The sequence below is a fragment of the Mesocricetus auratus genome, unplaced genomic scaffold, assembly GCF_017639785.1.
Source record: "Mesocricetus auratus isolate SY011 unplaced genomic scaffold, BCM_Maur_2.0 Super-Scaffold_100022, whole genome shotgun sequence".
Classification (NCBI taxonomy): Eukaryota; Metazoa; Chordata; class Mammalia; order Rodentia; family Cricetidae; genus Mesocricetus; species Mesocricetus auratus.
Genome location: NW_024429203.1, coordinates 23,220,908 through 23,247,035, shown reverse-complemented (window position 1 = coordinate 23,247,035; position 26,128 = coordinate 23,220,908). Strand labels below are relative to the sequence as shown.

Below are 26,128 nucleotides of genomic sequence, written 5' to 3'. Positions count from 1 at the left end.
TGGAAATAAAATTAATACAAGGTAAAAAGATGTGTTTTGGACTGTATACCCCATTTCACCTGACAACAAATAGACAATATTCGTTTCATCTTTATATCGAACAGGCTAGTTTCCCAAATTACCAACTCCAATCAAGGCGCATACAGTTTTTGTCTTATGTCAATACACAAGAAATAACAGCCAGAACACAGGGTTTCTCACGCAACAAAACAGGCCTTCAATCTAGGCAATACTGCCCAGACTGTTTTAAGGGGAAAACAAAATGGTTACTAAAAACAAAAACTGTACAATTACAAAATACAACCAAGTCACCAAAAAATAAATAATACATATTAACATTCTGAGCTGGGCGGTGGTGGCGCATGCCTTTAATCCCAGCACTCGGGAGGCAGACAGATCTCTGTGAGTTCGAGGCTGGGCTGGACCGATAGCCCCCGAAACAACACAGAGAAACCCTGTCTGGTAAAAACCAAAAAAAAAAAAAAAAAAAAAAAAAAACAAACAAACAAAAACAAAAACCAAAAAAAAAATTCTGACCAAACTTGATTTTACACGTATGTGCTCTTGCTATTTTGTTAACACTTTTATACTCGGTACTATACCATGGAGAGTCCTTCATAAAAACTGAATACAAGACAGTCATTTTTTTCTTAGTCTGTGAAAACTCCACTCACGCTACACCTCATTGTATTATTTATATATATATATATATATATTAAAGATTTATTTATTTATTGTGTATACAGTGTTCTGCCTGCATGCATGCCTGCAGGCCAGAAGAGGGCACCAGATCTCATTACCATGTGGTTGCTGGGAATTGAACTCAGGACCTCTGGAAGAGCAGTCAGTGTTCTTAACCTCTGAGCCATCTCTCCAGCCCTACACCTCATTGTATTTAGTCAATCTCCCAAAATACTTAAATTTACCTTCTTTTTCAGTACTACAAAACCACACCAGAGTAAACAACTTTGTGTGTGTGTGTGTGTGTGTGTGTGTGTGTGTATATATCCATCCTTATATTTACTCAATTACTTGAAAATATAAGTTCATAATCTGAAATATACGGTCATGCACATTGTACATTCATGTTATAACAGCCTACTTTCCACAAGCATGCAATGCTTCTTAGTCTTGAAAATTACAACAATTTTAATATAAATTCGGTACCTTGAACCATATTAAGGAATACTAAAAAACATTTAATTCCAGCATTCAGGAGGCAGAGACAAGCAATCTCTGTGAGTCTGAGGTCTGAGAATGGCCTGGTCTATATAGCAAGCTCTAAGACAGCCAGGCCTCCATAGAGAGCCTGTCTCAAAAAGCCAAAACCTGAAAATACTAAAAAGGTTGAGTATCCTTTTAGTTATCAATTTATTTCTCTTAAAAGAAATGGTTGTTTTCACTGTTCATTTTCTACTGTAGCCCATCTGACCCTTGAGTCCTTGCTTTGTTAGGACAGGGCATCATGTGTTCTGGGCTGGCCTCGAATTCACTATGTAGGAGAGGATGACCTTAAACTTTCCATCCTCTTGTTTTCCTTCTCCAGAGGGGATGGGAACACCCAGGGCTTTATATATGCTAGGTTCAATATGGTGGCTCAATCTACTAACTGAGCCACCCTCAGGCCGTGTTAATTCTTTTTTTTTAATTTTTTATCTGCATTGGTTGTTTTTTATGCCTGCATGTATGTCTGTGTGAGGGGTCAGATCTTGGGAGTTACAGACAGTTGTGAGCTGCCATGTGGTGCTGGGAATTGAATCTGAAAGTGCAGTCAGTGCTCCTAACCGCTGAGCCATCTCTCCAGCCCCCAGTGTTAATTCTTAAATTATTTCCTAAAAAGAAACACTTGGTTAAGAGCTCATACTGCTCTTGCAGAGAAGTTTAATCCCCAGCACCTATATCAGGTGACGCACAATTAGAGAGCACTGCTATCTTAACCATGTCCTACCTGTGTCATCAAGCCTCATTATGTCGTCCCGTAAATTGGTTCCTCCTGTGGTTGCCATCACTTTGGCCCCTCCCATGTGTTTGCTGACCTGGATGCAAATTTGACTGACCTGTAGAGCAAGTTCTCTAGTGGGAACAATCACCATTGCTAGAAAATATCCAAAAGCAGAGGAAGGGGGAAGAAAGAACATGTCATATTTTAGAAGCTTAAGAAGCTATAAAAATAGTTTCACTGAGGCATTAAGTCTAGTCGCCTAGGCATAACATAAGACATATTTCTAAGAGTCTTAAACTACATTTGTTTGACAAAAGAGACTCACTGGCCGGGTGTTGGTGGCGCACGCCTTTAATCCCAGCACTCAGGAGGCAGAGGCAGGCGGATCTCTGTGAGTTTGAGGCCAGCCTGGTCTACAGAGCGAGTTCCAGGACAGCCTCCAAAGCCACAGAGAAACCCTGTTTCGAAAAAAAACCAAAAAAAAAAAAAAAAAAAAAAAGACTCACTAATCTAGACACTTAAGTAGCAAATGCCTCCTGCTCAGATTCTATTGACATCATATGAAAGTAAGGTGAAACAATTATAAACTGGAGCTGAAAAACTTAAGAAAAGCACTTACTGTTTCTACAAGGAGCCCTGCTTACACAGCTCCCACAAGGTAATTCATTTTCATAGGCCTAAGCATTAAGAACCTAACTTTTCTTATCTCACATGGATGGTCTCAATTGGGTGTCATATAAAAGTACTCTGAAAGTGGGAAATCCCCTTTAAAAGTTGGGATCACTTTTAGACAAGTAAGTCAAATACTGTATGAAGAGATTAAAGACTAACAAGTCTGGATTGCATACATTCTAACCAAGAGTAAAACGTATAATCTCTCTCTCTCTCTCTCTCTCTCTCTCTCTCTCTCTCTCTCTCTCTCTCTCTCTCTCTCTCTCTCACACACACACACACACACACACACACACACACACACACACACACACACACACACACACACACACACACACACACCCTCACCTTGAATATTGTCCTTCTTCAGGTCCAGCCGTTCAAGTAAGGGGATGAGGTAGGCACCGCTTTTGCCTGTCCCATTTTTTGCTCTAGCTAAGATATCTCTACCAGATAAAGCGATGGGAATGCTCTCCTCCTAAAAGACAAGGCAGTGAGATTACTTGTGAATAAAAGCGGTACATAACCAGATTCTTCTCTAAGTAACACTAAAAAATAAATCCCTTCTCCACACTGCTTTGAAGTGTACTATGTCTGTATTTTGCACGAAGGCAAAGACCCAAGAGGATTAGCAGAATCAGTGATTGTTAACACCATAATAAACCAAAAATTTGCCAAAACTGTCCACAGAAAATATTCTGAGTTTAATTCCAGAGTGACAGAAAGGACAGACAGGCAGATCAGGGTTCAAGGACAACCTACCTGGTCTTGACATGGTTATGTAGAGAAAGACCCTGTCTCAAAACACAAACTAAAAAAAAAAACCCCAAAACCAAAAAATCCAAAACAAAACAAAAATGCCTATACGTGTGTATGAAGAAATACAACAGAGGAAAAAGAAATCTCAAGGAGTTGTAAATAGTCATTGGACGAAGACCATTTCTGTCAGAAAGTAAAAACAGCCAGACACAGTAGCTCATGCCTGTAATCCCAGTAGGCTGGAGATGAAGGAGTTTAAGACCAGCTTGATTTATATAAGAGCCTGTCTAAAAGACAAGCAGGAAAAAAGAGCACCAACAACTCCAAGGAAAGATTATATAGAGTATGCTATTTCAGATCAGTAAAATCAATCATACTACAGGAAAAAAAATTGAACACTGCGCTGGATGCAGTGACTGAGTACATGCTTAGCCATTTTCAAGGCCTTTGGTTCAATGCCCAGTACCAAAACAACAACAACAACAACAAAAAAACCCAAAGCAAAAAACTGCAGATTAAACAGCTTCTTCTTACACAAAATAGAAATACAGAAATAAGCTAAAAAAATTTATCCCTGGGTCCTAGTAGGTGTTTTTTTTTTTTTAATTCTATCAACCCCCCCCCTCCAATGTCTTTAACAAGGTTAACTTCTTTGTCCTGAATCATGTTCAACTGAAGATGGGACCAGTCACATCACTAACATTTCATGTTCTTTTTCTGTTTTTTCAAGACAGGGTTTTCTCTGTGTTAACAGCTCTGGCTGTCCTGGTCTACTTTGTAGACCATGCTGGCCTTGAAATCTGCCTTCCGCTGCCTCCCTTGTGTTGGGCTTAAAGGTGAGTTGCCACCATTCCCCTCATTTTCACGTTTAAGCTTATTTTCTCATATGGTTTCAATTGCCACAACAAAAATACTCATCTGGGACACAGTAAAGTTACTGAAAATTAAGCAAAGAGAAATTAAAAGGGAAATAGGCACAAAAAAGACATCACACACTGTTCAGCTACACATCCCTACAAATAACCTGTTCACAAATTTGTCTCTCAATAATGAGCTCTAAGTTTGAAAGAGTAAGACAAGGTAAGGTTGGAAAGCATTCATGTAAAAACAAGTAAACTTTAAGAAAACAGATTTAAATTTATTCATGTGTATGCATTTGTGAGTGCATGCTCTGTATGTCCTGCAGAAGAGTGTCAGAGTCCCTGAAGGCGGAGTGAGTTATAGCTGTTATGAGTTACTGAGGCAGGTGCTGGAAACACAAACGGGGGCCACTACAAGCAGCAAGTGCTCTAATTATTAACCATCTCTCTTCTGCCCCACAAAAACAAGATTTTTAGAATTCAGAAAAACAGAAACACTTCTATCATTTTCTTAAGGCAACAACAGAGTGAGTTCTAGGACAGCCAGGGTTACACAGAGAAACCTTGTCTCGAACAACCCTCCCCCCACAACTAAGATAGGGTTTCTCTGTGTAACAGCCCTAGCTGTCCTGGATTCTAATTCTGTAGACCAGGCTGGCTTCAAACTCAGAGATCCCCCTCTGCCTCTACCTCCTGAGGTGTGGACCACCATGGCTCAGCTATGAGATAGTTTTAAATGTTATTTTCTTCAAATTTTTCCACAAAAGGGAAGAACTCCTTTCAAAGTACAGAAAGTTTTCATTAATCCTGTCTTAAATGATGACAGATCACTAGTGTAGTATTTCTGAGCATACAATTACTGCATAGTTCCGCAGATTTTTATCATTTGTACATACATATAACCCTGCTGAGCTGAGTCCCATACCCAAACATGTCCTCTAGCCTCCATGTGTTTTGGAAAGTATGTACACACACAAATAAAAATTTTAGAAATTAAAAAGATTGCAAAGAAATAAAATTTCCAGTGAGACAGGTGTAGTGGAGGTGGGTACAGTGAGCAGGCAGGCGGGCTGTTCATTTCGAGCCTACATGGGAAGAGAGTCAACTCCTAAAGGCTGTCCCCTGACCTCCTCATGTGTATCATGGCAGCCATATGATCACATTTACAACAAACGAATTAAAAAAATCTTAAGAGCTATCATTTGGCATAATATACCATGCTACTGTAAAAAGGCAGAATTCCTACTCATACTCGTTGATAAAGGCTGAGGAACAATTCATGGGGTGGGGGTGTGGCATGGTGGTATACATCTTTACTCCCAACACCAAGGCAGAAGCAGGAAGCTCTCTTAAGTTTATGACCAGCCGGAACTACATGCTAAGACCCTGGGTGGTGGTGGTTTTTCTTCATTAGCACTAAACCCAGTGCCTGATGCACGACAGGCAAGCATTCATTACTGAGATCTACTGACAGGTTCCCCTCACCTTTTCTTTAAGACAGTTAGTATGTTATGTATGTATCCCAGGCTATCATGAATTCATGAAACCCAAGCTACTGAATTTACAAGTGCATACACCTCCACAAATCACTATCAGGAATATTTCTAGCAAACCTTAAAAGCTAAAAAATGAGTTACTCATGGTGGTTCAAGACTTTAATATTGCGGGGCAGTGGTGGCACATGCCTTTAATTCCAGCAGTTGGGAGGCCAGCCTGGTCTACAGATTGAGTGCCAGCATAGGCTTCAAAGCTACACAGAGAAACCCTGTCTTGAAAAACAAACAAAACAAAAGACAAAAGACAAAAGACTTTATTAACACCAGTATTCAGGAAGCAGAGATAGGAGGACTGCCGTGACCTGAGATAGCCTGGGCTATTAATCCCAGCACTCGGGAGGCAGAGGCAGGTGGATCTCTGTGAGAGTTCAAGGACAGGCTGGACCGACAGCCTCCAAAACAATACAGAAAAACCCTGTCTCGTAAAAACCAAAAAAAAAAAAAAGACACTATCTCAATAAAATAAAATGCTAAAAAATGCTGTTCAATGACAAGGGTCCTGCTCAAAATGATAAAACAGGATAAGGAAAGCCCATTCATCTCACATTTGTAATTAAACTATGCAACAAATGTTTAAATATATTTCAACTACATACTTTTATGTTAGAAGGAAATAAATATGGAGCTTTAAATTCCTAAAACCAAACTAAATCCCTAAAACCAAACAAAACCCAGGAAAATACAGGATCTACAGTTTAAAAATTATAGAAATAAGTCACAAATAGCCATGGCTTCCATCCCCTACCATATATTTTTTCTTTTAGAGACAGGATCTCATGTAGCCCAGCTGTTCTTCTTATGTACCTTTGATGACTGTGAACCGTGTGTTGGGATTGCAAGCATGCACCACTAGGCCTAGCTGATAGTGACATGACACCTGCTTACGACACTAGTCATAAACCCGAGGCTTTTCAAGCATGCTAGGCAAGAACCCTATACCCCCAGTCCTTAATGATATATTTTCTACATACAAGTTACAGGCATCAGATGGGTGCCAGATGGTTAGAATAAGACAGCTGTCAGACCATGAAAATAGTCCAATGATACTTTAATTTCACAGGCAACATTAATGTCTGCTTACTACACATAGTAAAGCAGCCAACAGGAAAGCTGTGGCTTTGACCTTCTAGTCCTAATGTCTTCTTCCTGCTTTGAGTTAATCTTGTTAATCTTCGGTTTTTATCAGAAATTGCCATAGGTTTAACAAGCTACCCACTACTTGATTCTATAGCATTAAAAAAAATTAAGACGGTGTGAAGTGGGGATAAAGCCCAATCCCCATATAGCAAAAACACAAAGTTAAGATATAGTTGGTCTTGAGGGTTTAATGCCTGGCTACAAAGTTCTTTAAAGGATATGAACTAGGGGATGGAGAGATGGCTCAGTGGTTAAGAGCAATAACTGGTCTTCCAGAGGACCCAGGTCAATTCCCAGCACCAACATGGCAGCTCACAACTGTCTGTAACTCCAGTTCCAGGGGACTGGAGGACACCCATGGTAAAACACCAATGCACATAGAACAAATAGAGATAAATACAAAATATGTATGAATTTATCTTCTCATTAATCTTGAGTTTCTGCTTTTCCTCCAATGAACCTTCTTCCTTAAGTTAGAATCTGTTAGCATTGTTGCTTCAACTAAAGAATAGTACATTTCCCAATCTCTAATATTGAGATACTTCAGAACAGAGTAGCATCCACAAAAGTGCAAAATACCCATCTATCTGAATTTGGAGTAAGTGCTTCCTCTCAAATTCCAGCTAAGAATCTTAATTTCAACAGGTAGTGGTGGTACACAATTTGATCACAGACCTAGGGAGTAGAGACAGGCGAATCTCTGATTTCAAGGCCAGCCTGATCTACAAACTGAGTCCCAGGACTGTTGCACAAAGAAACCCTGTCTCAAAAAGAAAGGAGAATAAGAAAATGGATAACAGCTGAGCAGTGTCACACACTTTTAATCCCAGCAGGAAGCAGGCAAATCTGAGTTTGAGGCCAGCCTGGTCTACAGAGTGAGTTCTAGTACAGCCAATGCTACATAGAGAAACCCTGTCCTGAAAAGCCAAAGTAAGAAAAGGATTAAGGAATAATATAGATAAGCAAGAACCAGGCTTGATGGTCCATGCCTATAATTCTAGCACTTGGAAGGCTAAGACAGGAGGGTCTTGAGTTCAAAGTCAGTTTAGCTATACAGCAAGATTCTGTGGAAAGAAAAATGAATAGTAGAGGACAGCCCATTGCGAGGCTGAACTTTTATATCAAGTGATCTGTAAATTTCTTTTTGGATCTAGAATTCTCATATTGATTTCTTAATTCTGAATGATTCTAAGAATCACCATTTTATGCTTTCCATAGATGCTAGGTTTGATCCTTAGTACTGCATAAACTGGGTAAAAAGTTTGAGGTCATTATCAACTGCATAGGGAATTCAAAGTCAGCCAGAAGTAAACAAGGCCCCTTGTTGTCTACAAATAAATAAAATCAATCTCTCTGTCACACACCCAAAACCCCAAGCCAAGTGTGGTGGTCTATACCAGCACCCAGGAGGCAGAGGCCAGGCCAGCCCAGTGTACATAGTGAGTTCAAGGACAGTCAGGAGTATACAAGAGACCTGTCTCAAAACACAAACAGCCACACCCATGTTCTCACCTTTGGGTAATCACTTAGAACAGTGGTTCTCAATCTTTCTAATGCTGCCACCCTTTAATATAGTTTCTCAGGTTATGGTGATCCCCAACCCTAACATTATTTTGTTGCTACTTTTTTTTTTTTTTTTTTTTTTTTTTTGGTTTTTTTTTCGAGACAGGGTTTCTCTGTGGCTTTGGAGGCTGTCCTGGAACTCGCTTGGTAGTCCAGCCTGGTCTCGAACTCACAGAGATCCGCCTGCCTCTGCCTCCCGAGTGCTGGGATTAAAGGCGTGCGCCACCAACGTCCGGCTGTTGCTACTTTATAACTGTAATTTTGCTGTTATGAATCATAATGCAAATCTCTGTGTTTTCCAATGGTCTTAGGCAACCATGTGAAAGGACTGTTCCACCCCCCCCCCAAAGGAGTCACGACCCACAGGTTAAAAACCACTTTGTCTAAGAAGAGCACTTCTAGGCTATCTTCCTGGATATATAAAATGCAACTAACTCCAACTAGGAAGGTACCCATCATGTATTATTAAAATTATCTGTTCCCAGCCAGCTGTGATGGCACACACAGAAGCAGGAAGATCTCTGAGTTCAAGGCCAGCCTGGTTTTACAGAAAGAGTTCCAGGACAACCAGGGTTACAAGAAGAAAAACCTGTCTCAAAAAACCAAGAACCAGTACTTCATAGATTCTAAGGTCAGAGCATAATAAGCATAAGATATGTATTCTGGTTATCACGTTACACCAAAAGGAACTGCTCAATAAAAATGAAATACATATATGAACCACCCTGAAGAAGTCAAATTTGTGACAACTGAACACACAAAAACATGATTCCAAAGAAAATCTTGAGCCCACACAACTACACATGAAACAGGAAGGAGAAAGGCCAGGAGTAGATCTTAGTGGTAGAGTGCTTGGCTGGCATGACCAAGGTCCTAAGTTCAACTCCTAGCATCACAAACCCTAAATACTCTAATTTTAAAGACACACATATGGGCAACTTCTTCTTTATTGGGACCAAATATGGAAGGATCACTTAAGCTGAAACTTACAAGAAACTCACTACAACTCAGATAAATGAGATCAAGATTCAGGATGGCAATTAGAAAACTACAATAATTAGGAAAGTTTGATAAAGAGAAAGGTTTTTGTTTGGTCTTTAAATATTCTCTAAAATATTGACTGGTTTTAAGGGAGGGAGCAGAAAGTAGTTATCATTCATTATAGCATGTATATATATATATAAATTATCAGACAACACTTGGACAAGATAATCCAAATTAATGACATCACTAATCCAATTATATGTGCCTTCAAATCTGATGTCATGAGAAACCTGTAACGTGAGTTTTGCTGAGCAAGCATGACTTGAGTCTTCCATTTATTTAAACAAATAAAATGGAAGAGATTGGAGATGTAGCTCAATTGGTAGAGTGCTCTCCCAGCATGCACAAAACCTTGCCTTCCATCCCCAGCACTATATAAACTGGGCAAAATTCTTACAAGTCTATAAGCCTAACACTCTTGTACAGAAGGATTAGAAGTTTAAGGTGGACCTTGGCTACACAAGGTTTGAGACCGGCCAAGGATACATGAGACCCTATCTTAAAAAACAACAGAGCCAGTAAGATGGTTTGGTAGATAAAGGTATTTGATGCTAAGTACAACAACCTGAATCTGATCTCCAGAACATACTTAGAAGAAAAAGAGAAGTTGTCTTCTAACCTACACACAAATATACACATAAACACGGGTGAGCATACCTACACACACACACACACACACACACACACACACACACACACACACACACACACACACACTCACACACACTATTCTTAGGAAATATACACCAAGAGACTCACAAGTAAAGAAAGTGATTCTATAATTTAACCTGTAAAAGTTCAAGAAAGGGACTGGAGAGATGGCTCAGTCATCTGCTTTTCCAGACAACTTAGGTTCAATTCCCAGTACCCACACACCAGGCCATAGCTGCCTGTGGCTCTAGGATTCAATCACTCAAAGACATACATGCAGGCAAAACAGCAATGCACATAAAATAAAATAAGTAAGATATATAAACATAAAGTTCAAGAAAAAGCTGAGAATGGTGATGTTTGCCTGTAATCCTACACTTGGGAGACTGAGGCAAGAAACAAGAGCTCAAAGGCCAGCTTTAATCCCATGCCTTTAATCCCAGCACTCGAGAGGCAGAAGCAGGTGGATCTCTGTGAGTTTGAGGTCAACCTGGTCTAGAGCCAGTTCCAGGACAGCCTCCAAAAGAATACAGAGAAATCCTGTCTCAAACCCCCCCCCCAAAAAACCCAACAACAAAAAAAACCACTAAAATAAAAGTTCAGAAAAATACTGTATACAAACACACACTACACTATTCCCACAAGTAAAAAAATCAAGTAGGGGATAGAGAGATGGCACAACAGTTAAGAGTACTGGTTATGCTTCCAAGGGATGCATTTCAATTCCCGCACACACATGTGGGGGCTCACAACCATCTTTAACTCTAGTTCTAGGGGGGTCTGAGGCCCCCTTCTTGCCTCTAGAGGTACCAGACATATATGCAGATAAAGCACCCATACATTTAATTTTTTTTCTTGTCAAGACAGGGTCTCTGTAGTCTTGGCTGTCCTGTAATCCTGTCACTCTAGACCAGGAACTGGAACTCACAGAGGTCTGTCTGCCTGAGTATTTTAATGTTTGCTGAAGTATGTAATGCATGATACATAATCTTCATGTAACCAAAAGGGTAAACATACCTGAATAGGAGATGGCTTTTCCCAGCCCATTTCAAATATTCCCATTAGCAACTCCCGTTTCAAACAGTAATCTTCAAATTCATTTCCTTTTGTGGAGGTCACATCCTAATCAAACAAACAAATAAAATAAAATACAATGCTGGTTCCTTCTTAGTTAGCATGCTTTAAAAAAAAAGGGGTAGGGGGCAGACCTGAACCTTTTACCCACCTCATCTTAAAAATGTGTATTACTAGTGTTTTAATTTCTATTTTAACTTTCCCTGGAGAATAACTCAACAAATATACACCACTTGAAAACGGACCTTTGGGAAAGCCACCTATGATCAGTCTAAGGCAGAATATTCTTACATAAGTAACATTCAATTAATTACAGATACAAAGTCAAACCCTAGTTCACCTACTCACTAGCTACCAATATCTTTGGCTATGTCTGGTTTCTCAAGCATAGAGCTTTGACTTTTGTGGCCAGGCTGACATTCGTGTTTTGAGGTTATTTATAAGGATCCCAAGATGGTAACAAAAAAATACTTCCAGCTATTTTTATAAAAACTGTCACAAAAATCGCCCTTGGTTGAGCATATTGGGATAAAGAACTTCCCTGAACATATTCACACATAGTGGATACAATACCTAACCTGAATATCGAACTGAGAAGCTGAGGGGGAAAAAAAACAAAACTGAGAAAATTAGGTTACGATAGCAGTTGGGGGTGGGGTGGTAAGGTGGTGCCCACCTTTAATCCCAGCGCTCTGGAGGCAGAGACAGGTGGATCTGAGTTTGAGGCCAGCCTGGAATCACAGAAGTCTTGTCTCAACAAAACAAAAATCCAACCAACCAAACAAACAAGATATGCATGCACATACATATGCATGCAAACACACATGCATGAGCACACACAAGCAGGCATACTTCTTAATATATATAAAACACCTCATTGTAAACCAGGTGTTGGTGGCACACAACTTTAATCCCAGCACCCGGGGAGGCAGAGGCAGGCGGATCTCTGTGAGTTCGAGGCCAGCCTGGTCTACAGAGCAAGTTCCAGGACAGCCTCCAAAACAATACAAAAAACTCTGTTTCAAAAAAAAAACAAAAAACAAAACAAAAAAAAAAACCAAAACACACACGCACAAAAACTCACTTGATTATTACATAATTCCAAAGACTGGAATTTGTTAAGCAATCTAATACCCATTAACCACATAGTTTCAATCATTTCAAATTGCTTTAAGAATATATATACATACATACGTTATGTTGCCTCTACTACATAGTGAATGAAACCCTATCTGAAAAAAACTAAAGATGCTCAAAAATAAAATCTATTTGCTAGCCTGATGGGACATGCCTAACTATACTCCCAGCACTAACAAGACTAAGGAAGAAGAACTGAAAGTTTGTAGTAAGCCCGGACTATATAGGACATTATTCTCAAAATAGAACAAAAAACAAAAGGACTAAACACATGGTATCATTTCATTCAATCACTTTACTTATAATTGTCCCTTTCTTCCATTTTTGAATTCAACAACCCAACTTACCGAAGTTTTGATTCTTAGATCCTTTGGAGGGAGTTTTAAAGTCTTTTTCCAGTCATCACCAGGTCTAGAGAGAAAACAGTAAACATAGTTATCACAATTTATAGCTTCCCTCTTAATAATGCAAATAAAACCTCTCAAATAGTACTACCCCTCTAAAAGCACAGTAAGTTTAACACCCCTGCACTTAAAGGCTCAGTTTCTAATTTTCTTGAAAAACTGCCAAATCCACAACAGTTCAGACAGACACTTTGGCAATAATGTTTCAAGTTCTTGTATGGTAACAGTAACTGCAACTTTTTACTTTTTCTTTTTTAATGCTAAGAAATTGAACCCAGGTCCTTGGAAAAAGCCAAGGAGTTACCAGTGGGCTACTTAGTAACTAGAACTTAAAATCAACAGGTGATGCTTTTAAACAGTAAGTACCTTCTAAATCAGCACAGTATCCTATAGTCATCCAAGCCTGTACTTCTGGTAACTATCTGATTTTTTTAAAACCAAGAGTGTATGTAGACCCAGTTACCCAGGAGAATGAGGCAGAAAGACCACCTGAGCCTGTAAATTGCAGGCTAGTCTGAACAACAGAAAGACCTCGACTCAAATTACCACACAAAGCACACAAAAGTCCTGACATTTCTAACAGGGGTTAAGTCTTGATTCTATTCCTTATTCCTTCCATGATGCTGCACCAATTACTTCCCCCAACCCTCTATTCTCCCACATGTAAACTGGATGTCTAAATCAATAACTTATATGATGATGGCATGATGACATTCGCCAGGTAAAGTAGTAGGTTTAGGAATTCAAGGTTACCCCTCGTTACATTGCTACTTGAAGGTCAGTCTGGGCTACATGAAGTGCTGTCTCAAAAAAAAAAGCAAATAGTAAGATATGTAGTCAGTACTAACAAAATGAGAACTTAGTATCAGCTGTTCATGGACACCTCAGTCCTTTCACCCCAAGCTTGATTTATCTAAAGCTAGAGCCCGGAGCCTGCATAAAGAGCCAACAGTCTAACTCAGGGACTTTTTTTTTTTAATTTAAATGAAATCTTGCTATATAGACCAGGCTGCTCTTGAACCCATGATCTTCTGCTTCTGCAGACACCACTGAATTTCTTTTTTAACCACTGAACTTTCTAAGCAAAAACACAAGGTAACAACCTAGTATAATAGCTTGCCACACAGTCAAATTCAGTAATACATAATACATATAAGATATAATGCAAAAACTGGCCCACAAATTACAAATATCTTAAAAGTGAGAAATCAAAGTGAGAAAATAGGTGATAGAGATAAGTACTGAATAGTTCTGAAACAGCTGACAAAATCCAGAACACTTCAAAGACATAGAAAATCCCAGAAGAAAAACTGTTATCTCAAATAAAAAATTGTAAGTAAATAATACTTTCATAATAAGGTACATATCTGCCCTTAGGAAACAAAAGGAGTCTAAATTTTGCTTGCCTATGTGTTAAAATAAACTACAATTTGTAAAATACTCTGATTTCTGTACTAGTTAAAACCAATCCCACTGTGCTAATCCCAGCAATTGCGAGGCACAGGCAGGCAGACCCGAGTCTGAAAACAGCCTGGTCTACATACAGAGTTCCAAGCTAAAGGGTTACATAATGTGGACCTGTATCAAAAAACAAACAAACAAAAAAAAACCAAAAAAAACAAAACAGTGGGTATTTTTAGAGATCAAAAGTGAATCACATACCAATAATCTATACATTCTAGTAGCCAGGGAAGACTACTTCTATATTTTTAACAGAAGCCCAACTTCCATTAAGGTGAAGTTTTAAATGCTAATTCTTTATAAATCAACCTTTAGACAGGTCCTTCCTTTCTAGGGTTTCTCTGTGTAGCCTTGGCTGTCCTGGAACTTGCTCGTAGACCAGGCTGGCCTCGAACTCAGAGATCTACTTGCCTCTGCCTCCGAGTGCTAGGATTAAAGGTGTGTGCCACCATGACCTGGTGAGCCTCTGTCTTTAAAAAATAAAAAGTATGAATCTTTAAATTTGCTTTTTCAGGGGGCTGGTTAAGCCTAGGTTCAATTCCCAGCACCCACCAGGAGGCTCATCACCACCTGCAACGCCAATTTTAGTGGATTCAACCCATTCTTCTGGCCTTCATGGACATGAGGTATGCATGTAGTATACAGAATGCCCAAGCACATAAAATTTTGTTATTTTAAATAAATTTTATTTTTCAAACTTTCAAATAGACTTCGACTGTTTTATAAACTAGGCAAGTTGCAGTGGTGACAATAGAAGCAAAAACAACAAAAAAGTCGGGTGCGGTGGCTCACACCTGTGACCCCTAGTACTTGGGAGACTGAAACAGGAAGATCACCAGAGTGGGCTACAAAGTAAGCCTGTCTCAAAAAGAAACAGAATGGGACCATTTTATTCACGTTATACAAACAGCACACTTATTTCTAAACACAGTAATTTATAAATGCCTATACTCATCACTTGCTGAGTTAATTACAGCAGAAATACATTTACTATTCTATTACAAATACCTACTGATTATAACAAAAGTCATCTGCCCTCCATCTGCAATCAAATGGTCAACAACAGAAGTAAACAGAAACTGTGGGTCTCCAAGTTTTCTTCTAACACTTACTTAATAGTGGCAGTCATGCTCTGTGCTTGCTGTTGAGTGCCATTATTGATCGTGTTGGTGTTTTTCAACTGGTTCATCTGTTGCTGTGTCTGTGGGCCCCCTCCTCCAGGGCCACCACTGGGCTTCACAGGGCCCCTCAGCTGACCATTCTGACTGGACAGACCCATTATAACAGGGTTCTCTGTTCTGGCCGTGCTCATGCTTTGTTAACTGCAAAGGTGTCTCTTTCAAACTTCAAAACTTTTCAAAGTCAGTAGAGAAACTGTAGTAACAGTTTATGAGGCTCTCCAAAATGAAGAGATAAATAAGTCTTGCTCAATATATGAGTCCTTTATTGCAATTCAGGCAAGCACCTGTAAGTCTCTGAACGGTAAGCAGCAGTAGTTAACTTGCTCTCATGCACCAAATCAACGTTTTATTTTTTTAAAGCCTTCTAACAAGCTTGAGTTATATCTGAATTCACTCACTTCAATCTGAAACAAAGAAAAAAAATTAAATTAGCAAACAGCAAAGTCAGGGTGAAAAGTTGTTCCCTTTTAAAAACTCCTTTGGAATGCCCGTCTTTTAAAGAGCCACTGACAGCCACATTCAGGCCAAATCACTACTTGAGACAGAAAGGACAGATCTAGAAACTGCCTTAAAACTCAATCTACAGGGGTTAGGGGGATGGGGGCGGGGGAGGAGGGGAGGGAGAGGGAGCAGGGATTGATTTGTGATGCTAGCTTGTTTCTAATTTAAATAATAAAAAAACTCAATCTACAAGGAGTCCAGCCTCACACACTTTTTCTAACAGTAATGCAGAGCTCTTTAATAAGAAAACTGTTTCAAACAATACAAAAAAAAGGTTTTATCAGTTTCAGCTACAGAAGTTAATTGTCTTTTTTTTAATTGAGTTTTTGTCCTTATCAAAATAAAAGAAGGCATCAAAAGACCTGTATGGAACAGTCTACATGCCAAAAATCCTGTCCTTGAAAAGCTCTAAGACCCCCTGTAACTACCAACAAAACAAAGCAAAAACACCTCAATACTAAAAACTGTTAATGTTGCCTTTCAATAACATTTTTCAGAAAGTATATCCTAATTTTAAATAACACTGTTTGCCAGGCAGCGGTGGTACGGGCCCTTTATTTCCAACACTCGGGAGGCAGAGGCAGGTGGATTTCTGAGTTAGAGGCCAGCCTGGTCTTACAGAGTGAGTATCAGGACAGGTTCCAAAGCCACACACAGAGAAGCCCTGTCTTGAAAAACCAAACCAAACAACAGCAACAAAAAAAGACGGTTCAAAAAAGGAAAAAAGGAAATTTCCTGTAGCTAAGGGGGGGAGAAAAAAAAAAAACAGTGGGTTAAACAAAATTGTGGCTTTAATAAATTTCTCCCAAATCACCCAGAGTACCAAGTCTAAGTAACAGTTATTTCAAGGAGTTGGTCAATCTCATCTATTTTAAATTGCTCCCCAAATGGAATTCTCAAAATTTAGTAAATAAGGAATTGCCAAAGACCAGAACACAAGCCCAACTCTTTTGGTTTTATCTTGCAATCCCCTTACATTCCACTCTCCCCCAAAGCATTAACTTAATCGGGGCTAGTTATTTCTGCCATAGTCCAATGTATCCGAAATCCAAAATTTTAAAAGTCAAAAGATATTTCAAGTTTTGTTAGCAAACACCGTTTGCTAAAACGAAATGATTAAAGAACTTTATATGTCAACTTGCTCACAAATGCTGCTTATCAAATGAAGTTGCTTATTCTGTTAACAGCGATTTTCTGTATTGACAGGTTCATATTATGATTAACAGTATCAGGTACGTCCAACAGAAAGGCTTACTTATTTGCAAAGCACTAAGAGGATGAAGGGGGCAATCTCTGAATACTAAATGACACCAAGGCTACTGTCAATCATGCATAGTAAGACCTCCTATACTACCTTAAATCCAAAGTGAGACTAGGATAGCCGACTCCCGCACTGCAGCTTTACCTCTCAGTGGAAAAAATATTCTTCCTACCCCTTCCCAGTTTCGATTTGGAAGTTTTATATTGCTACATTAAACATGCGCGCGCACACACACGAACACACACGCACACAACCATGGAGGTACTTAGACTTAGTTGGGAGGAGCCCCTGGCGGAGTTAATTACAGCACTTCCCTGACCATGGTTAGCAATTGACAGTTTCACACCCAAGACAGTATCATCAGCTCCAACAAGGGCTTTTGTTTGCAAATGCAGCGCAATTTCTCTAAGCCTCAGCAGGAAGTTAGAGTGGGGTTATTCTGAAGGAAAGGGGGGCTGTGGAAAAGGGAAGAGTGAAGCCAAGGACTGGAGTCCGGTAACCGTAGGGCAATAATTCCTCGCCCCCTCCCCCAACCTCACTCTCTTCAAATCCAGCTCCCTCAGATCAAAAACGCGAAAGGCTTTGGTGCTCTGCAATCCTATCTGCGCCACAAGAGCCGGAACCAGCTCCGCGAGTAGGAAACAATAGGGACTCCCCTCAGAAAGCCCGGAAGAGAACCCCCAAACTGGAAAGCCTCTCCCCTCCGCTAAGCCGGAGTCTCCCTAAAGCCCGTGTCGTCCCCGACCTGCAAGGCCTACTTGCAAGCCAGCCGCTGCGGGTCCTGTCCTAGCCCAGTCTCCGGCCAGCACAGCCCTGCCGCCCCCCACAGGGCTGCCTCGTACTCCCGACAGCCCGGCCGCCGCTCGGTCCCCTCGCCCGTCTACCACACGGCCAGCCCCGAACACTCCGCTGCTCCTCCTCCAGACCCCGCCGCGCACCACAGTCCTCGGTTCCACTCCTCTCCGCCTCCCCCGCTCCACTCAGCGGTCGGCCGCCCGTCCTCCCCCGGCCGGGCCTGGGCCTCCGCCCCAAGCGCGTCCCGACGCCCGCCCGAGGAGGCTCCCCGCGACCTTCATGGCCCTGCCGACCCCGACCACGCCGCCTCACCCCACGCCCCGCGGCTCGGGCCCGAGTCCTACCACCGAGGCCACTCCGGCTCCGCACCCTCGGTCCTTTATTGTTGACTCGAAGCTCCCAAAATGGCGGCGGCTCCTTCCTCCTCGGAAACCTCCGCCCGCCCCCACCCGGCCCCTCGCCGCTACGCCCGCCGCCCCGCCCCCGCCGCGCCGCCCGCCGCCCGCGCCGCCGCCGTCCCGCGCTACCTCGGCCGCGGCCCGGGGTGTCGGCGCCCCCGAAGTCGCCGCCGGGCTGAGCTGACTCTGCTGCTCTGCCCCCTCCCTCGTTCGCCGCCGCCGCCGCCTCCTCCCTCCCTCCCTCTCAGCCTCTCCGCATGGCGGCGGCCGCGGCTCCTCCTCCACACAAGATGGCGAGAGCTCGGCCACTGCTGCAGCCGCCGCCGCCGCGGCGTCACGGCTTCCTGGGCGCGGCGGGCGAGGGTCGGGAGAGACCTTTCTCGGACCGCGCCGAGCTCAGGGAGACTTGGGGCTGCTTTCGGGAGGGCTTGCCTGCAGAGCGGAGGAGACACGGCTGGGGAGTGACTGGTGGCCGGGGACACTCGCCCTTGCCTTCGTCCCTCCAAAGCTGGCTCGCGGGTCGGGACCGGAGGGGAGGTCTGCTGACTCCTCACCAAGGACGCGCTCGGTGGGCAGGCGGCCTGCGCGGGCTCGGGGCCGCGGAGCTGACCTGGGATGGCCGTGAGGCTGCGGCGAGCCCACGGCGCACCTCCGCCCGGGGTCGCGCGGAAGCGGGGCTGCCGGCGGGACCCGCGCAGTTGGGGAGGCTGCGGGAAGGGGTACCGAGCCCGCTCCTGGGGAAAGCGAGAGCCGGGAGCGCGCCCTCGGTCGTGGGCTACGGAGCCCAGAGTGCAGACGAGGTGACCCGTTGTTCCTGCCCGCAGTGACACTCTTCTAGAAAGAAGGGCAAGATTGCTTGCCTCGACGAGCGAGACTCTTACGGAAACGGGAAAGCAGTAGAGTCTCCTGTCTGACCCTCACTGCAGAGATACGTGTGCATTTGTTTCTATGATTTCCAGGTCCTAATGTCTTACCCTAAGCAACAACAACAAAAAAAGCCGTCTTGTTCCAAGTAAAATAAACTTTTGGAGATAAAATCGAGCTAGGCTAAAGGGAGAGTGAAAATCTTGAGTCTCACGCGGCTGAGAGGCTGGAAATAACTGACAGCCATGTGACAATAGGACCTCATCCCGGAACACAGACCTTAACAGGCCCTGGACAGTCAGTCAATGCTTGGCCACTGAATGGCAGCTCCCATTTTTATTTTTATCTTATTTTATTTTATTTATTTTATTTTTTGCCGCGGCTTCCAACTTGAGACCAATCAGAAAAAGCCAAATATGTTCTCTAAACCAATGAGTCCCTGCTTCTAGCCCTCCTCCTGCTTTCTTGCCAACAACATCCAATCAGAATAAGCCGGAAGCCTTTCTTTCCTCCCAATCCAATTTTTTCTTTTACTGTAGCGCTTAACTTTTTTTTTTCTTCCTTTGAGGTCTCAACTCTTTACCAAAGCCCGTGGATGCTTGCTGATCCCATTGCCATAGCAAGCCCCGATCAAATAACAACCTATTGTCATTTGGCGATTCTGATTTAACTCCATAAAGCAAAGACTGCCTGTGTTGTCTTGAGACAGATTCTTGCATCCTAGCTCTGGCTAGCCTGGAACTCATGGCTGGGATTTACAAGTGTATGCCACTACACTAAGTACATTATTATTATTATTACTATTTTTGCAATCCTGAGTCTAAAGCATGTCATCTCTCATCCGGATTTTAAAGTAGCTTCATGCAAGGGGATAGGGTCACCTTGAAGAGAAGCTAAATGATCTCTTAGAGGTATGAGGCCTTGTGTGTCCCTTTTTGTTGTGGGTTTTGGTTTTTGGAGATACGGTTTCTCCGTGTAGCCCTGGCTTTCCTGGGATTGGCACTGTAGACCAGGCTGGCTCAGACTCAGAGATCTGCCTGCTTCTGCCTCACAGAGTGCCGAGGTTTAAAGACTTGTGTCACTGCTGTCTGGCCTAAAGTTGTTTTTATTTATTTCTTTTCAAATGTATTTTAGCGCTGGAGGGAAGGCTCAGTCATTTAAGGCTAGGCTCACAACCAAAAATATAAAATGTATTTTATTTGATGTGTATGCGTGGTTTGTCTACATGTAAGTCTGTGCGTCTATGCATGTGTGGGGCTGTGGAGGCCAGAAAGGAGTCTTGGATGTCTGGGGCTGGAGTTACAAATGATTCTGAACCACCATGTGGGTGCACGCTGGAACCAAACCAGGATCCTCAGCAAGTGTAGCCAGTTGTGGTGCTCTTAACTACTTAGCCATCTCTCCAGCCCGTTTGTTCCATTCTTAAGTGATAGGAACTTGGAAGTAGGCCTCTAGTAGGGTCCCTTCTTATAGTCCCATACCCATTCAAGGTATGGGACCAGGCCACAAAACAAAACAACAACAACAAAAAAACTGCAGAGAGGGGGTATTAACCTTCACAAATTAATTTTCTTTTCTTTTCTTTTTTCTTTTGGTTTTTCGAGACAAGGTTTCTCTGTATTGTTTTGGAGGCTGTCCTGGAACTCGCTCTGTAGACCAGGCTGGCCTCGAACTCACAGAGATCCACCTGCCTCTGCCTCCCAAGTGCTGGGACTAAAGGTGTGCGCCACCAATTAATTTTCTAAGGGAACTGGGTTCAAGTAATGACAAAAACTACAGGAAGGAGATAAGCAAAACGAAATAAGCTATGTGAAATAGCTGTCCCTTCTCAGTAGGACCCCTACTGCTTGCTCTCTTAACAGTCTGCCTATTTTTAAGATGGTCAAATACCCTTTCTACTCAGTTGTTTCTGGCATCCCTTTTCTAGTGGAAAAAATAGGTGGTTTACACTTAAGTTAGCACCATTTGGACCTTGTATTAGAGTTTCTACTGCTGTGAAGAGACACCATGACCACAGCAATTCTTTTAAAGTACAACATTTAATTGGGGTGGCTCACTTATACTTCAGAGATTCATTCTTTCATCATGGTGGGACATGGCATCTTGCAGGCAAAAAGGAAGGGGTTTGAAATACTCGGTGGTATCTTGAGCATATATGAGACCTCAAAGCCAGCCTCCACAGTGACATACTTCCTCCAGTAAGAAAGACCACAGCTACTCCAACAAAGCCATGCCTCCTAATAGTACCATTCCCTAAGAGATTATTGGGGCCAATAACATGCAAACTATCAGAGGTGTTGTTTGTTTGTTTGTTTTTGCAACACAGGGGTTCTCTGTATTGTTTTGGAGCCTGTCCTGGAACTTGCTCTGTAGACCAGGCTGGCCTCGAACTCAGAGATCCTCCTGCCTCTGCTTCCCAAGTGCTGGATTAAAGGCCTGTGCCACCAAAACCCAGTGTTTTTTGTTTGTTTTTGTTTTCTGGGGTTTCTTGAGATAGGGTTTCTCTGTGTAGCTTTGGCTGTCCTGGGACTCTGTAGACCAAACTAGCCATGAACTCAGAGATCCACCTGCCTCTGCCTCTGGAGTGCTGGAATTAAAGGTGTAAAAAACCACACTCAGCTGCCATTTGGACCTTTTTAGTGTGGGTTCAATTTTAATGATTGAGATGTCCAATGATCAATCACAATGCATTTTTCTCCCGTGTTCAGATTAGCACTGAGCTAAACTTCCAGCCTAGGTTCTTATTTTTAAAGTGAGTGATAACCCATTACTATCTTTAAAAAAGCTTTTTTTTTATCAGACTTGTGTTCACACCTTATCACTTGGGAGGAAGAGACAGGCAGATCTCTGGGAGTTTGAGGTCAGCCTGTCTACATATTGAGTTCCAGGCCAACTGGTTGGACCCTGTCTTTAAAAAAAAAAAAAAAAGTAAAAGGTTGTGACCAGATGACCCAGTGGTAAAGATGTTTGTCTCTAAACCTGACAACCTCAGTTTGACCCTCGGGAACAGAACTTTTTTATTTTGTTTTGTTTTTCAAGAGACAAGGTTTCTCTGTGGCTTTGGAGGCTGTCCTGGCACTAGATCTTGTAGATCAGGCTAGTCTCGAACTCACAGAGATCCACCTGCCTCTGCCTCCCGAGTGCTGGAATTAAAGACATTAACCACCACCTCCCAGCTGGGAACAGAACTTAATCCTGTACATTGTCCTCAACCTCGAATGTCCACTCACATACAAAATTAAATGTGATTTTAGAAAATGCAAATGGGGGTCCTGAGAGATGGATCAGAGGTTAGAAGCAATTGTTACTCTTGCAGAGGACCTGGTTCAATCTCCAACACCCACATGGCAGCTCAACTGACTCCAGTTCTGGGAGATCTGACACCCTTTTCTGGAAGAGGCACACACATACACCTTGCACATACATGCAGGTAAAACAACCATACACTTAAAAAAAGTAAAACTAAAACTGAGTTCTTTGATAATGCACATTGTATCTTTAAATTTATAAAATGTGTATTTTTTCAGGAAAATGAGCCAGAAATCTACCTCCAAGGTAAACAAATAGAAAAGTACTTTAGCAATAGAACAAACAAGGAGGGGAATGGGTTACATACATTTCTCCAAACAGTCAGATGTAGTTTGCAGAGTTTTACTCTCTGTGACAGGTCACGTTCCCTCAATACCACCAGCTAGCCAGCTCAGCACGCCAGGTGTCTTTGGGCCTCATCAGGGCACACAAGATATAGTCTGATGATTGCCCAGAGGTCTTACTATTCATTTTGCTCTTTCGTTTTCATAAGATTACTATGCACCACTAGTTTTTACTTATTAATTTGAAAATAATGTGTGGCTGAAAAGACAGCGAAATCTGGAAACTAGTTTCTTAGGCATAGACTTAGTTTGGTCCATTCAGATCAAGAAAAAATTGACAGGGTTCTCATGGCAGGTGCCTTTGGTCCTGCTGGGGACTTTCCAAGTTAGTTATGGGGCAGTTTCTGACAAATAATGTTGTGACCCTTTTGAGCTGCTGGGATGGGTACCAGGTCCCAGCTGTACCTGAGTCTGTGACAACATGCTGTTTCCAAATACTCTTCTTTGAGTGGGTAGCAGAGAGCCTTCACAGTCATGTAGAGTGCTCAGCCACTGAAAGTGGGACTGTAAGCTTAAAAGTGAGGCCTGGCCAGGGGGTGTTGGTGGCACACGCCTTTGATCCCAGCACTCATGAGGCAGAGACAGGTGGATCTCTGTGAGTTCGAGGCCAGCCTGGTCTACAGAGCAAGTTCCAGGACAGCCTCCAAAATAATACAGAGAAGCCCTGTCTCAAAAAAAAAATCTAAAACAAAAACAAAAAGTGAGGCCTGCTGCAGGTTATGGTTACACACACCATTATTCCCAGCTCTTGGGAGACAGAGGCAGAAGGATGTCTGAGATGTTCTTTGCCAGCCTGGTCTACAGAGCAAGTTTCAGGAAAAATAGAGCTACATAGACAGACCCTGCCTCAAGTAAATAAGTAAAAAAAATGATACTGCTTTGTGTGTATGTGGCATGCAGATGTTCACAGTGCACATGCGCAGGGCAGACAACTCTGTACACTCAATCCTTTTTTTTTTTGAGACAGGGTTTCTCTGTGGCTTTGGAGGCTGTCCTGGAACTTACTCTGTGGACCAGGCTGACCTCAAACTCACAGAGATCCGCCTGTCTCTGCCTCATGAGTGCTGGGATTAAAGGTGTGTGTCACCACCGCCTACCTGGGTCCTGTCTTTTTACCTTCACTTGGGTTCCAGAGTTAAATTCCAGTTGCTAAGCTTGCATCTACTGACAGCAAAGCACCTTTACCTGAGGAACCTCTCTGCTGGCCCCAATCTATCTCTTGTTATGTTTACTTATTTAGAGACAGTGTCTCAATGCGTATCTATGGTTGTCCTAGAACTCACAAAGATTAACCTGCTTCTGCATTCCTGGGCCCTGAGATCAAAAGGCATGCATTACCATGCCCAGCTTCTTCTTCTCCTCCTCCTCCTTCTCCTCCTCCTCCTCTCCTCCTCCTCCTCTTCTTCTTTTCATAAATTATTCTGTCATCCCTTCCAATTCTTAGAATCTCCCTTTGTCTGATCTTCCCCTCAATTTGGATTCATGCTCAAAAATTTCTCCATTCTTTCCTTTGTTTGAACCAGAGTCTTCTGTAGTCCAAACTGGCCTGGAGCTTACTCTGCAGATGCCCAGAATATATATAATAGAAGCTCGGGAAATATTTGATGAATTAATTGACTAATAGACCAAAATGATGCACTTGAAGAGTCTTTCATGATGTCTAATACATAATAAATGTTTTTTATCTTATTTATTTATTTAATCTTTGGGAACAAAGTGCTAGCTGTTCTGGAACTCACTGTGTAGACCAGGCTGGCCTTGAACTCACAGAGATCTGCCTGCCTTTTCCTTCTAAGTGCTGGAATTATATGCATGAGTCACCATACCGGGATTGTTATTTTCTTAAAGTTTAACAAATGATGCTCTCCCTTCTCTCAGATGGCTCCAAATGGCATGTCTTCTCCCAAGCTCATACCTAGCTCTGCACTAGCTTATTTGCTTTTTCTGGGTTCCCTGTGCTATTGTAGATTCAAAGTTTGTTTTAAATCTATACATGATGTCTGACCATTCTCCATTTTCTTAGCAGACCAACCCTTTTTTTTTGTTTTGTTTTGTTTTGTTCTGAGACAGGCTCTCATTCTGTAGCCCAGGCTGTGTTTAAACACACAATCTCCTTCCTTAGCCTTGCCGGTGCTGGATCACACAGGCAGGTGCTGCCATACCTCACACAGGTTCTTATTTGTAGATAGGTTTATGGAGAACTTTTCTGCAGTTGCTGACTGGTTACTTTGCAGGAAGGAGTGAAATGATGAAGGTGGACTCTGGTTAGCTGCCACAGTCCTTTCTCTGCTTGAAGACACTTACTTTGGTGTTCCAGCCCCCAAAGCAGGAGCCTCGGATGTCTGCAGGGCTCCCTTTGGCAGTAGCTAGAGCACAGGTGCAAATGAAAAAGCAGTTGATGTCAGAACAGTGTCTTTTGGAAGCAGGGGAAGACTCATTATGGAGTAATAAGCCCTCCCAAAGCTTGTCCGCTCATCTGTGAAATGAAGCTGATACATATGCTTCTGGGGGTGGAGTGTAAGAAGAGTAAATGAGAAAAGCATGCCCAGCACAGGGCCTGACTCATTGCGTGCAGCAATAAACAATGGCCATTTTGGTTGTGGGCCATCTAGATGCCTTCAGAGCTGTTCTGATGCTAAAGGTGAAGCTAGCTTTTGCAAGGAAGTTCAATTTTTTTAATTGAATTTTTTTTCTAATGGCAACAAGCTATAATTATTTACTTATTCATTCAACCATTCATGTTTATCATTCACTGATCAATCATTTTTAAAAAGATTTATTTTTAATTCTGTGTGTGCTCACACCAGTGTGTGTGTGTGTGCATGTGTGTTTGCTGGCTCACGTATCTGCCCAGGGAGACTAGAGGTGTCAAATTCCTCTGTTACAGGAGGTTGTGAGCTCAGGGCTCCTACTTGTTCTTAACCATTGAGCCATCTCTCTAGCCCTCATTCAATTATGTATTCTCTGCCAAGCAAACAATAATGTTGGTAAATGTTATTGAATGGCACCAGCGAGATGGCTCAGAAGTTAAGACATTTTGCTACCAAGCCTGTTGACCCGATGTCCTGAGTTTGATCCTAGGATCCACATGATTAAAGGAGAAAATTGACTCTTGAAAATTGTCTGACCTCACATGCATCCCATGGCATACATACAACACAAATAAATACAGGCAAAAGGAAATCAAATGCTACTGAAGGAATAGTAGAAAAATA

The 26,128-nt window shown here is 42.3% G+C and overlaps 1 protein-coding gene across 3 annotated transcripts in view; it reads right to left on the bottom strand.

The window, feature by feature from the left end:
- The window catches only part of Ddx6 (DEAD-box helicase 6), a 32,365-nt gene extending 13,746 nt beyond the window's left edge, over positions 1-18,619 (bottom strand). The window contains exons 1-6 of one of the 3 annotated variants that reach the window (XM_040729726.1): positions 18,526-18,619; positions 15,373-15,845; positions 12,743-12,806; positions 11,202-11,306; positions 2,963-3,092; positions 1,949-2,095 (exon numbers count right to left, since the gene is read on the bottom strand). In XM_040729726.1, coding sequence (XP_040585660.1) covers positions 1,949-2,095; positions 2,963-3,092; positions 11,202-11,306; positions 12,743-12,806; positions 15,373-15,572 — 646 coding nt within the window. In that variant the 5' untranslated portion in view covers positions 15,573-15,845; positions 18,526-18,619. Of the gene's footprint in view, positions 1-1,948; positions 2,096-2,962; positions 3,093-11,201; positions 11,307-12,742; positions 12,807-15,372; positions 15,846-18,310; positions 18,439-18,525 lie in introns of those variants that run through there. The other 2 variants (XM_040729728.1, XM_040729727.1) reach the window with 2 other exon arrangements.
- Between the last annotated feature and the right edge of the window lie 7,509 nt (positions 18,620-26,128).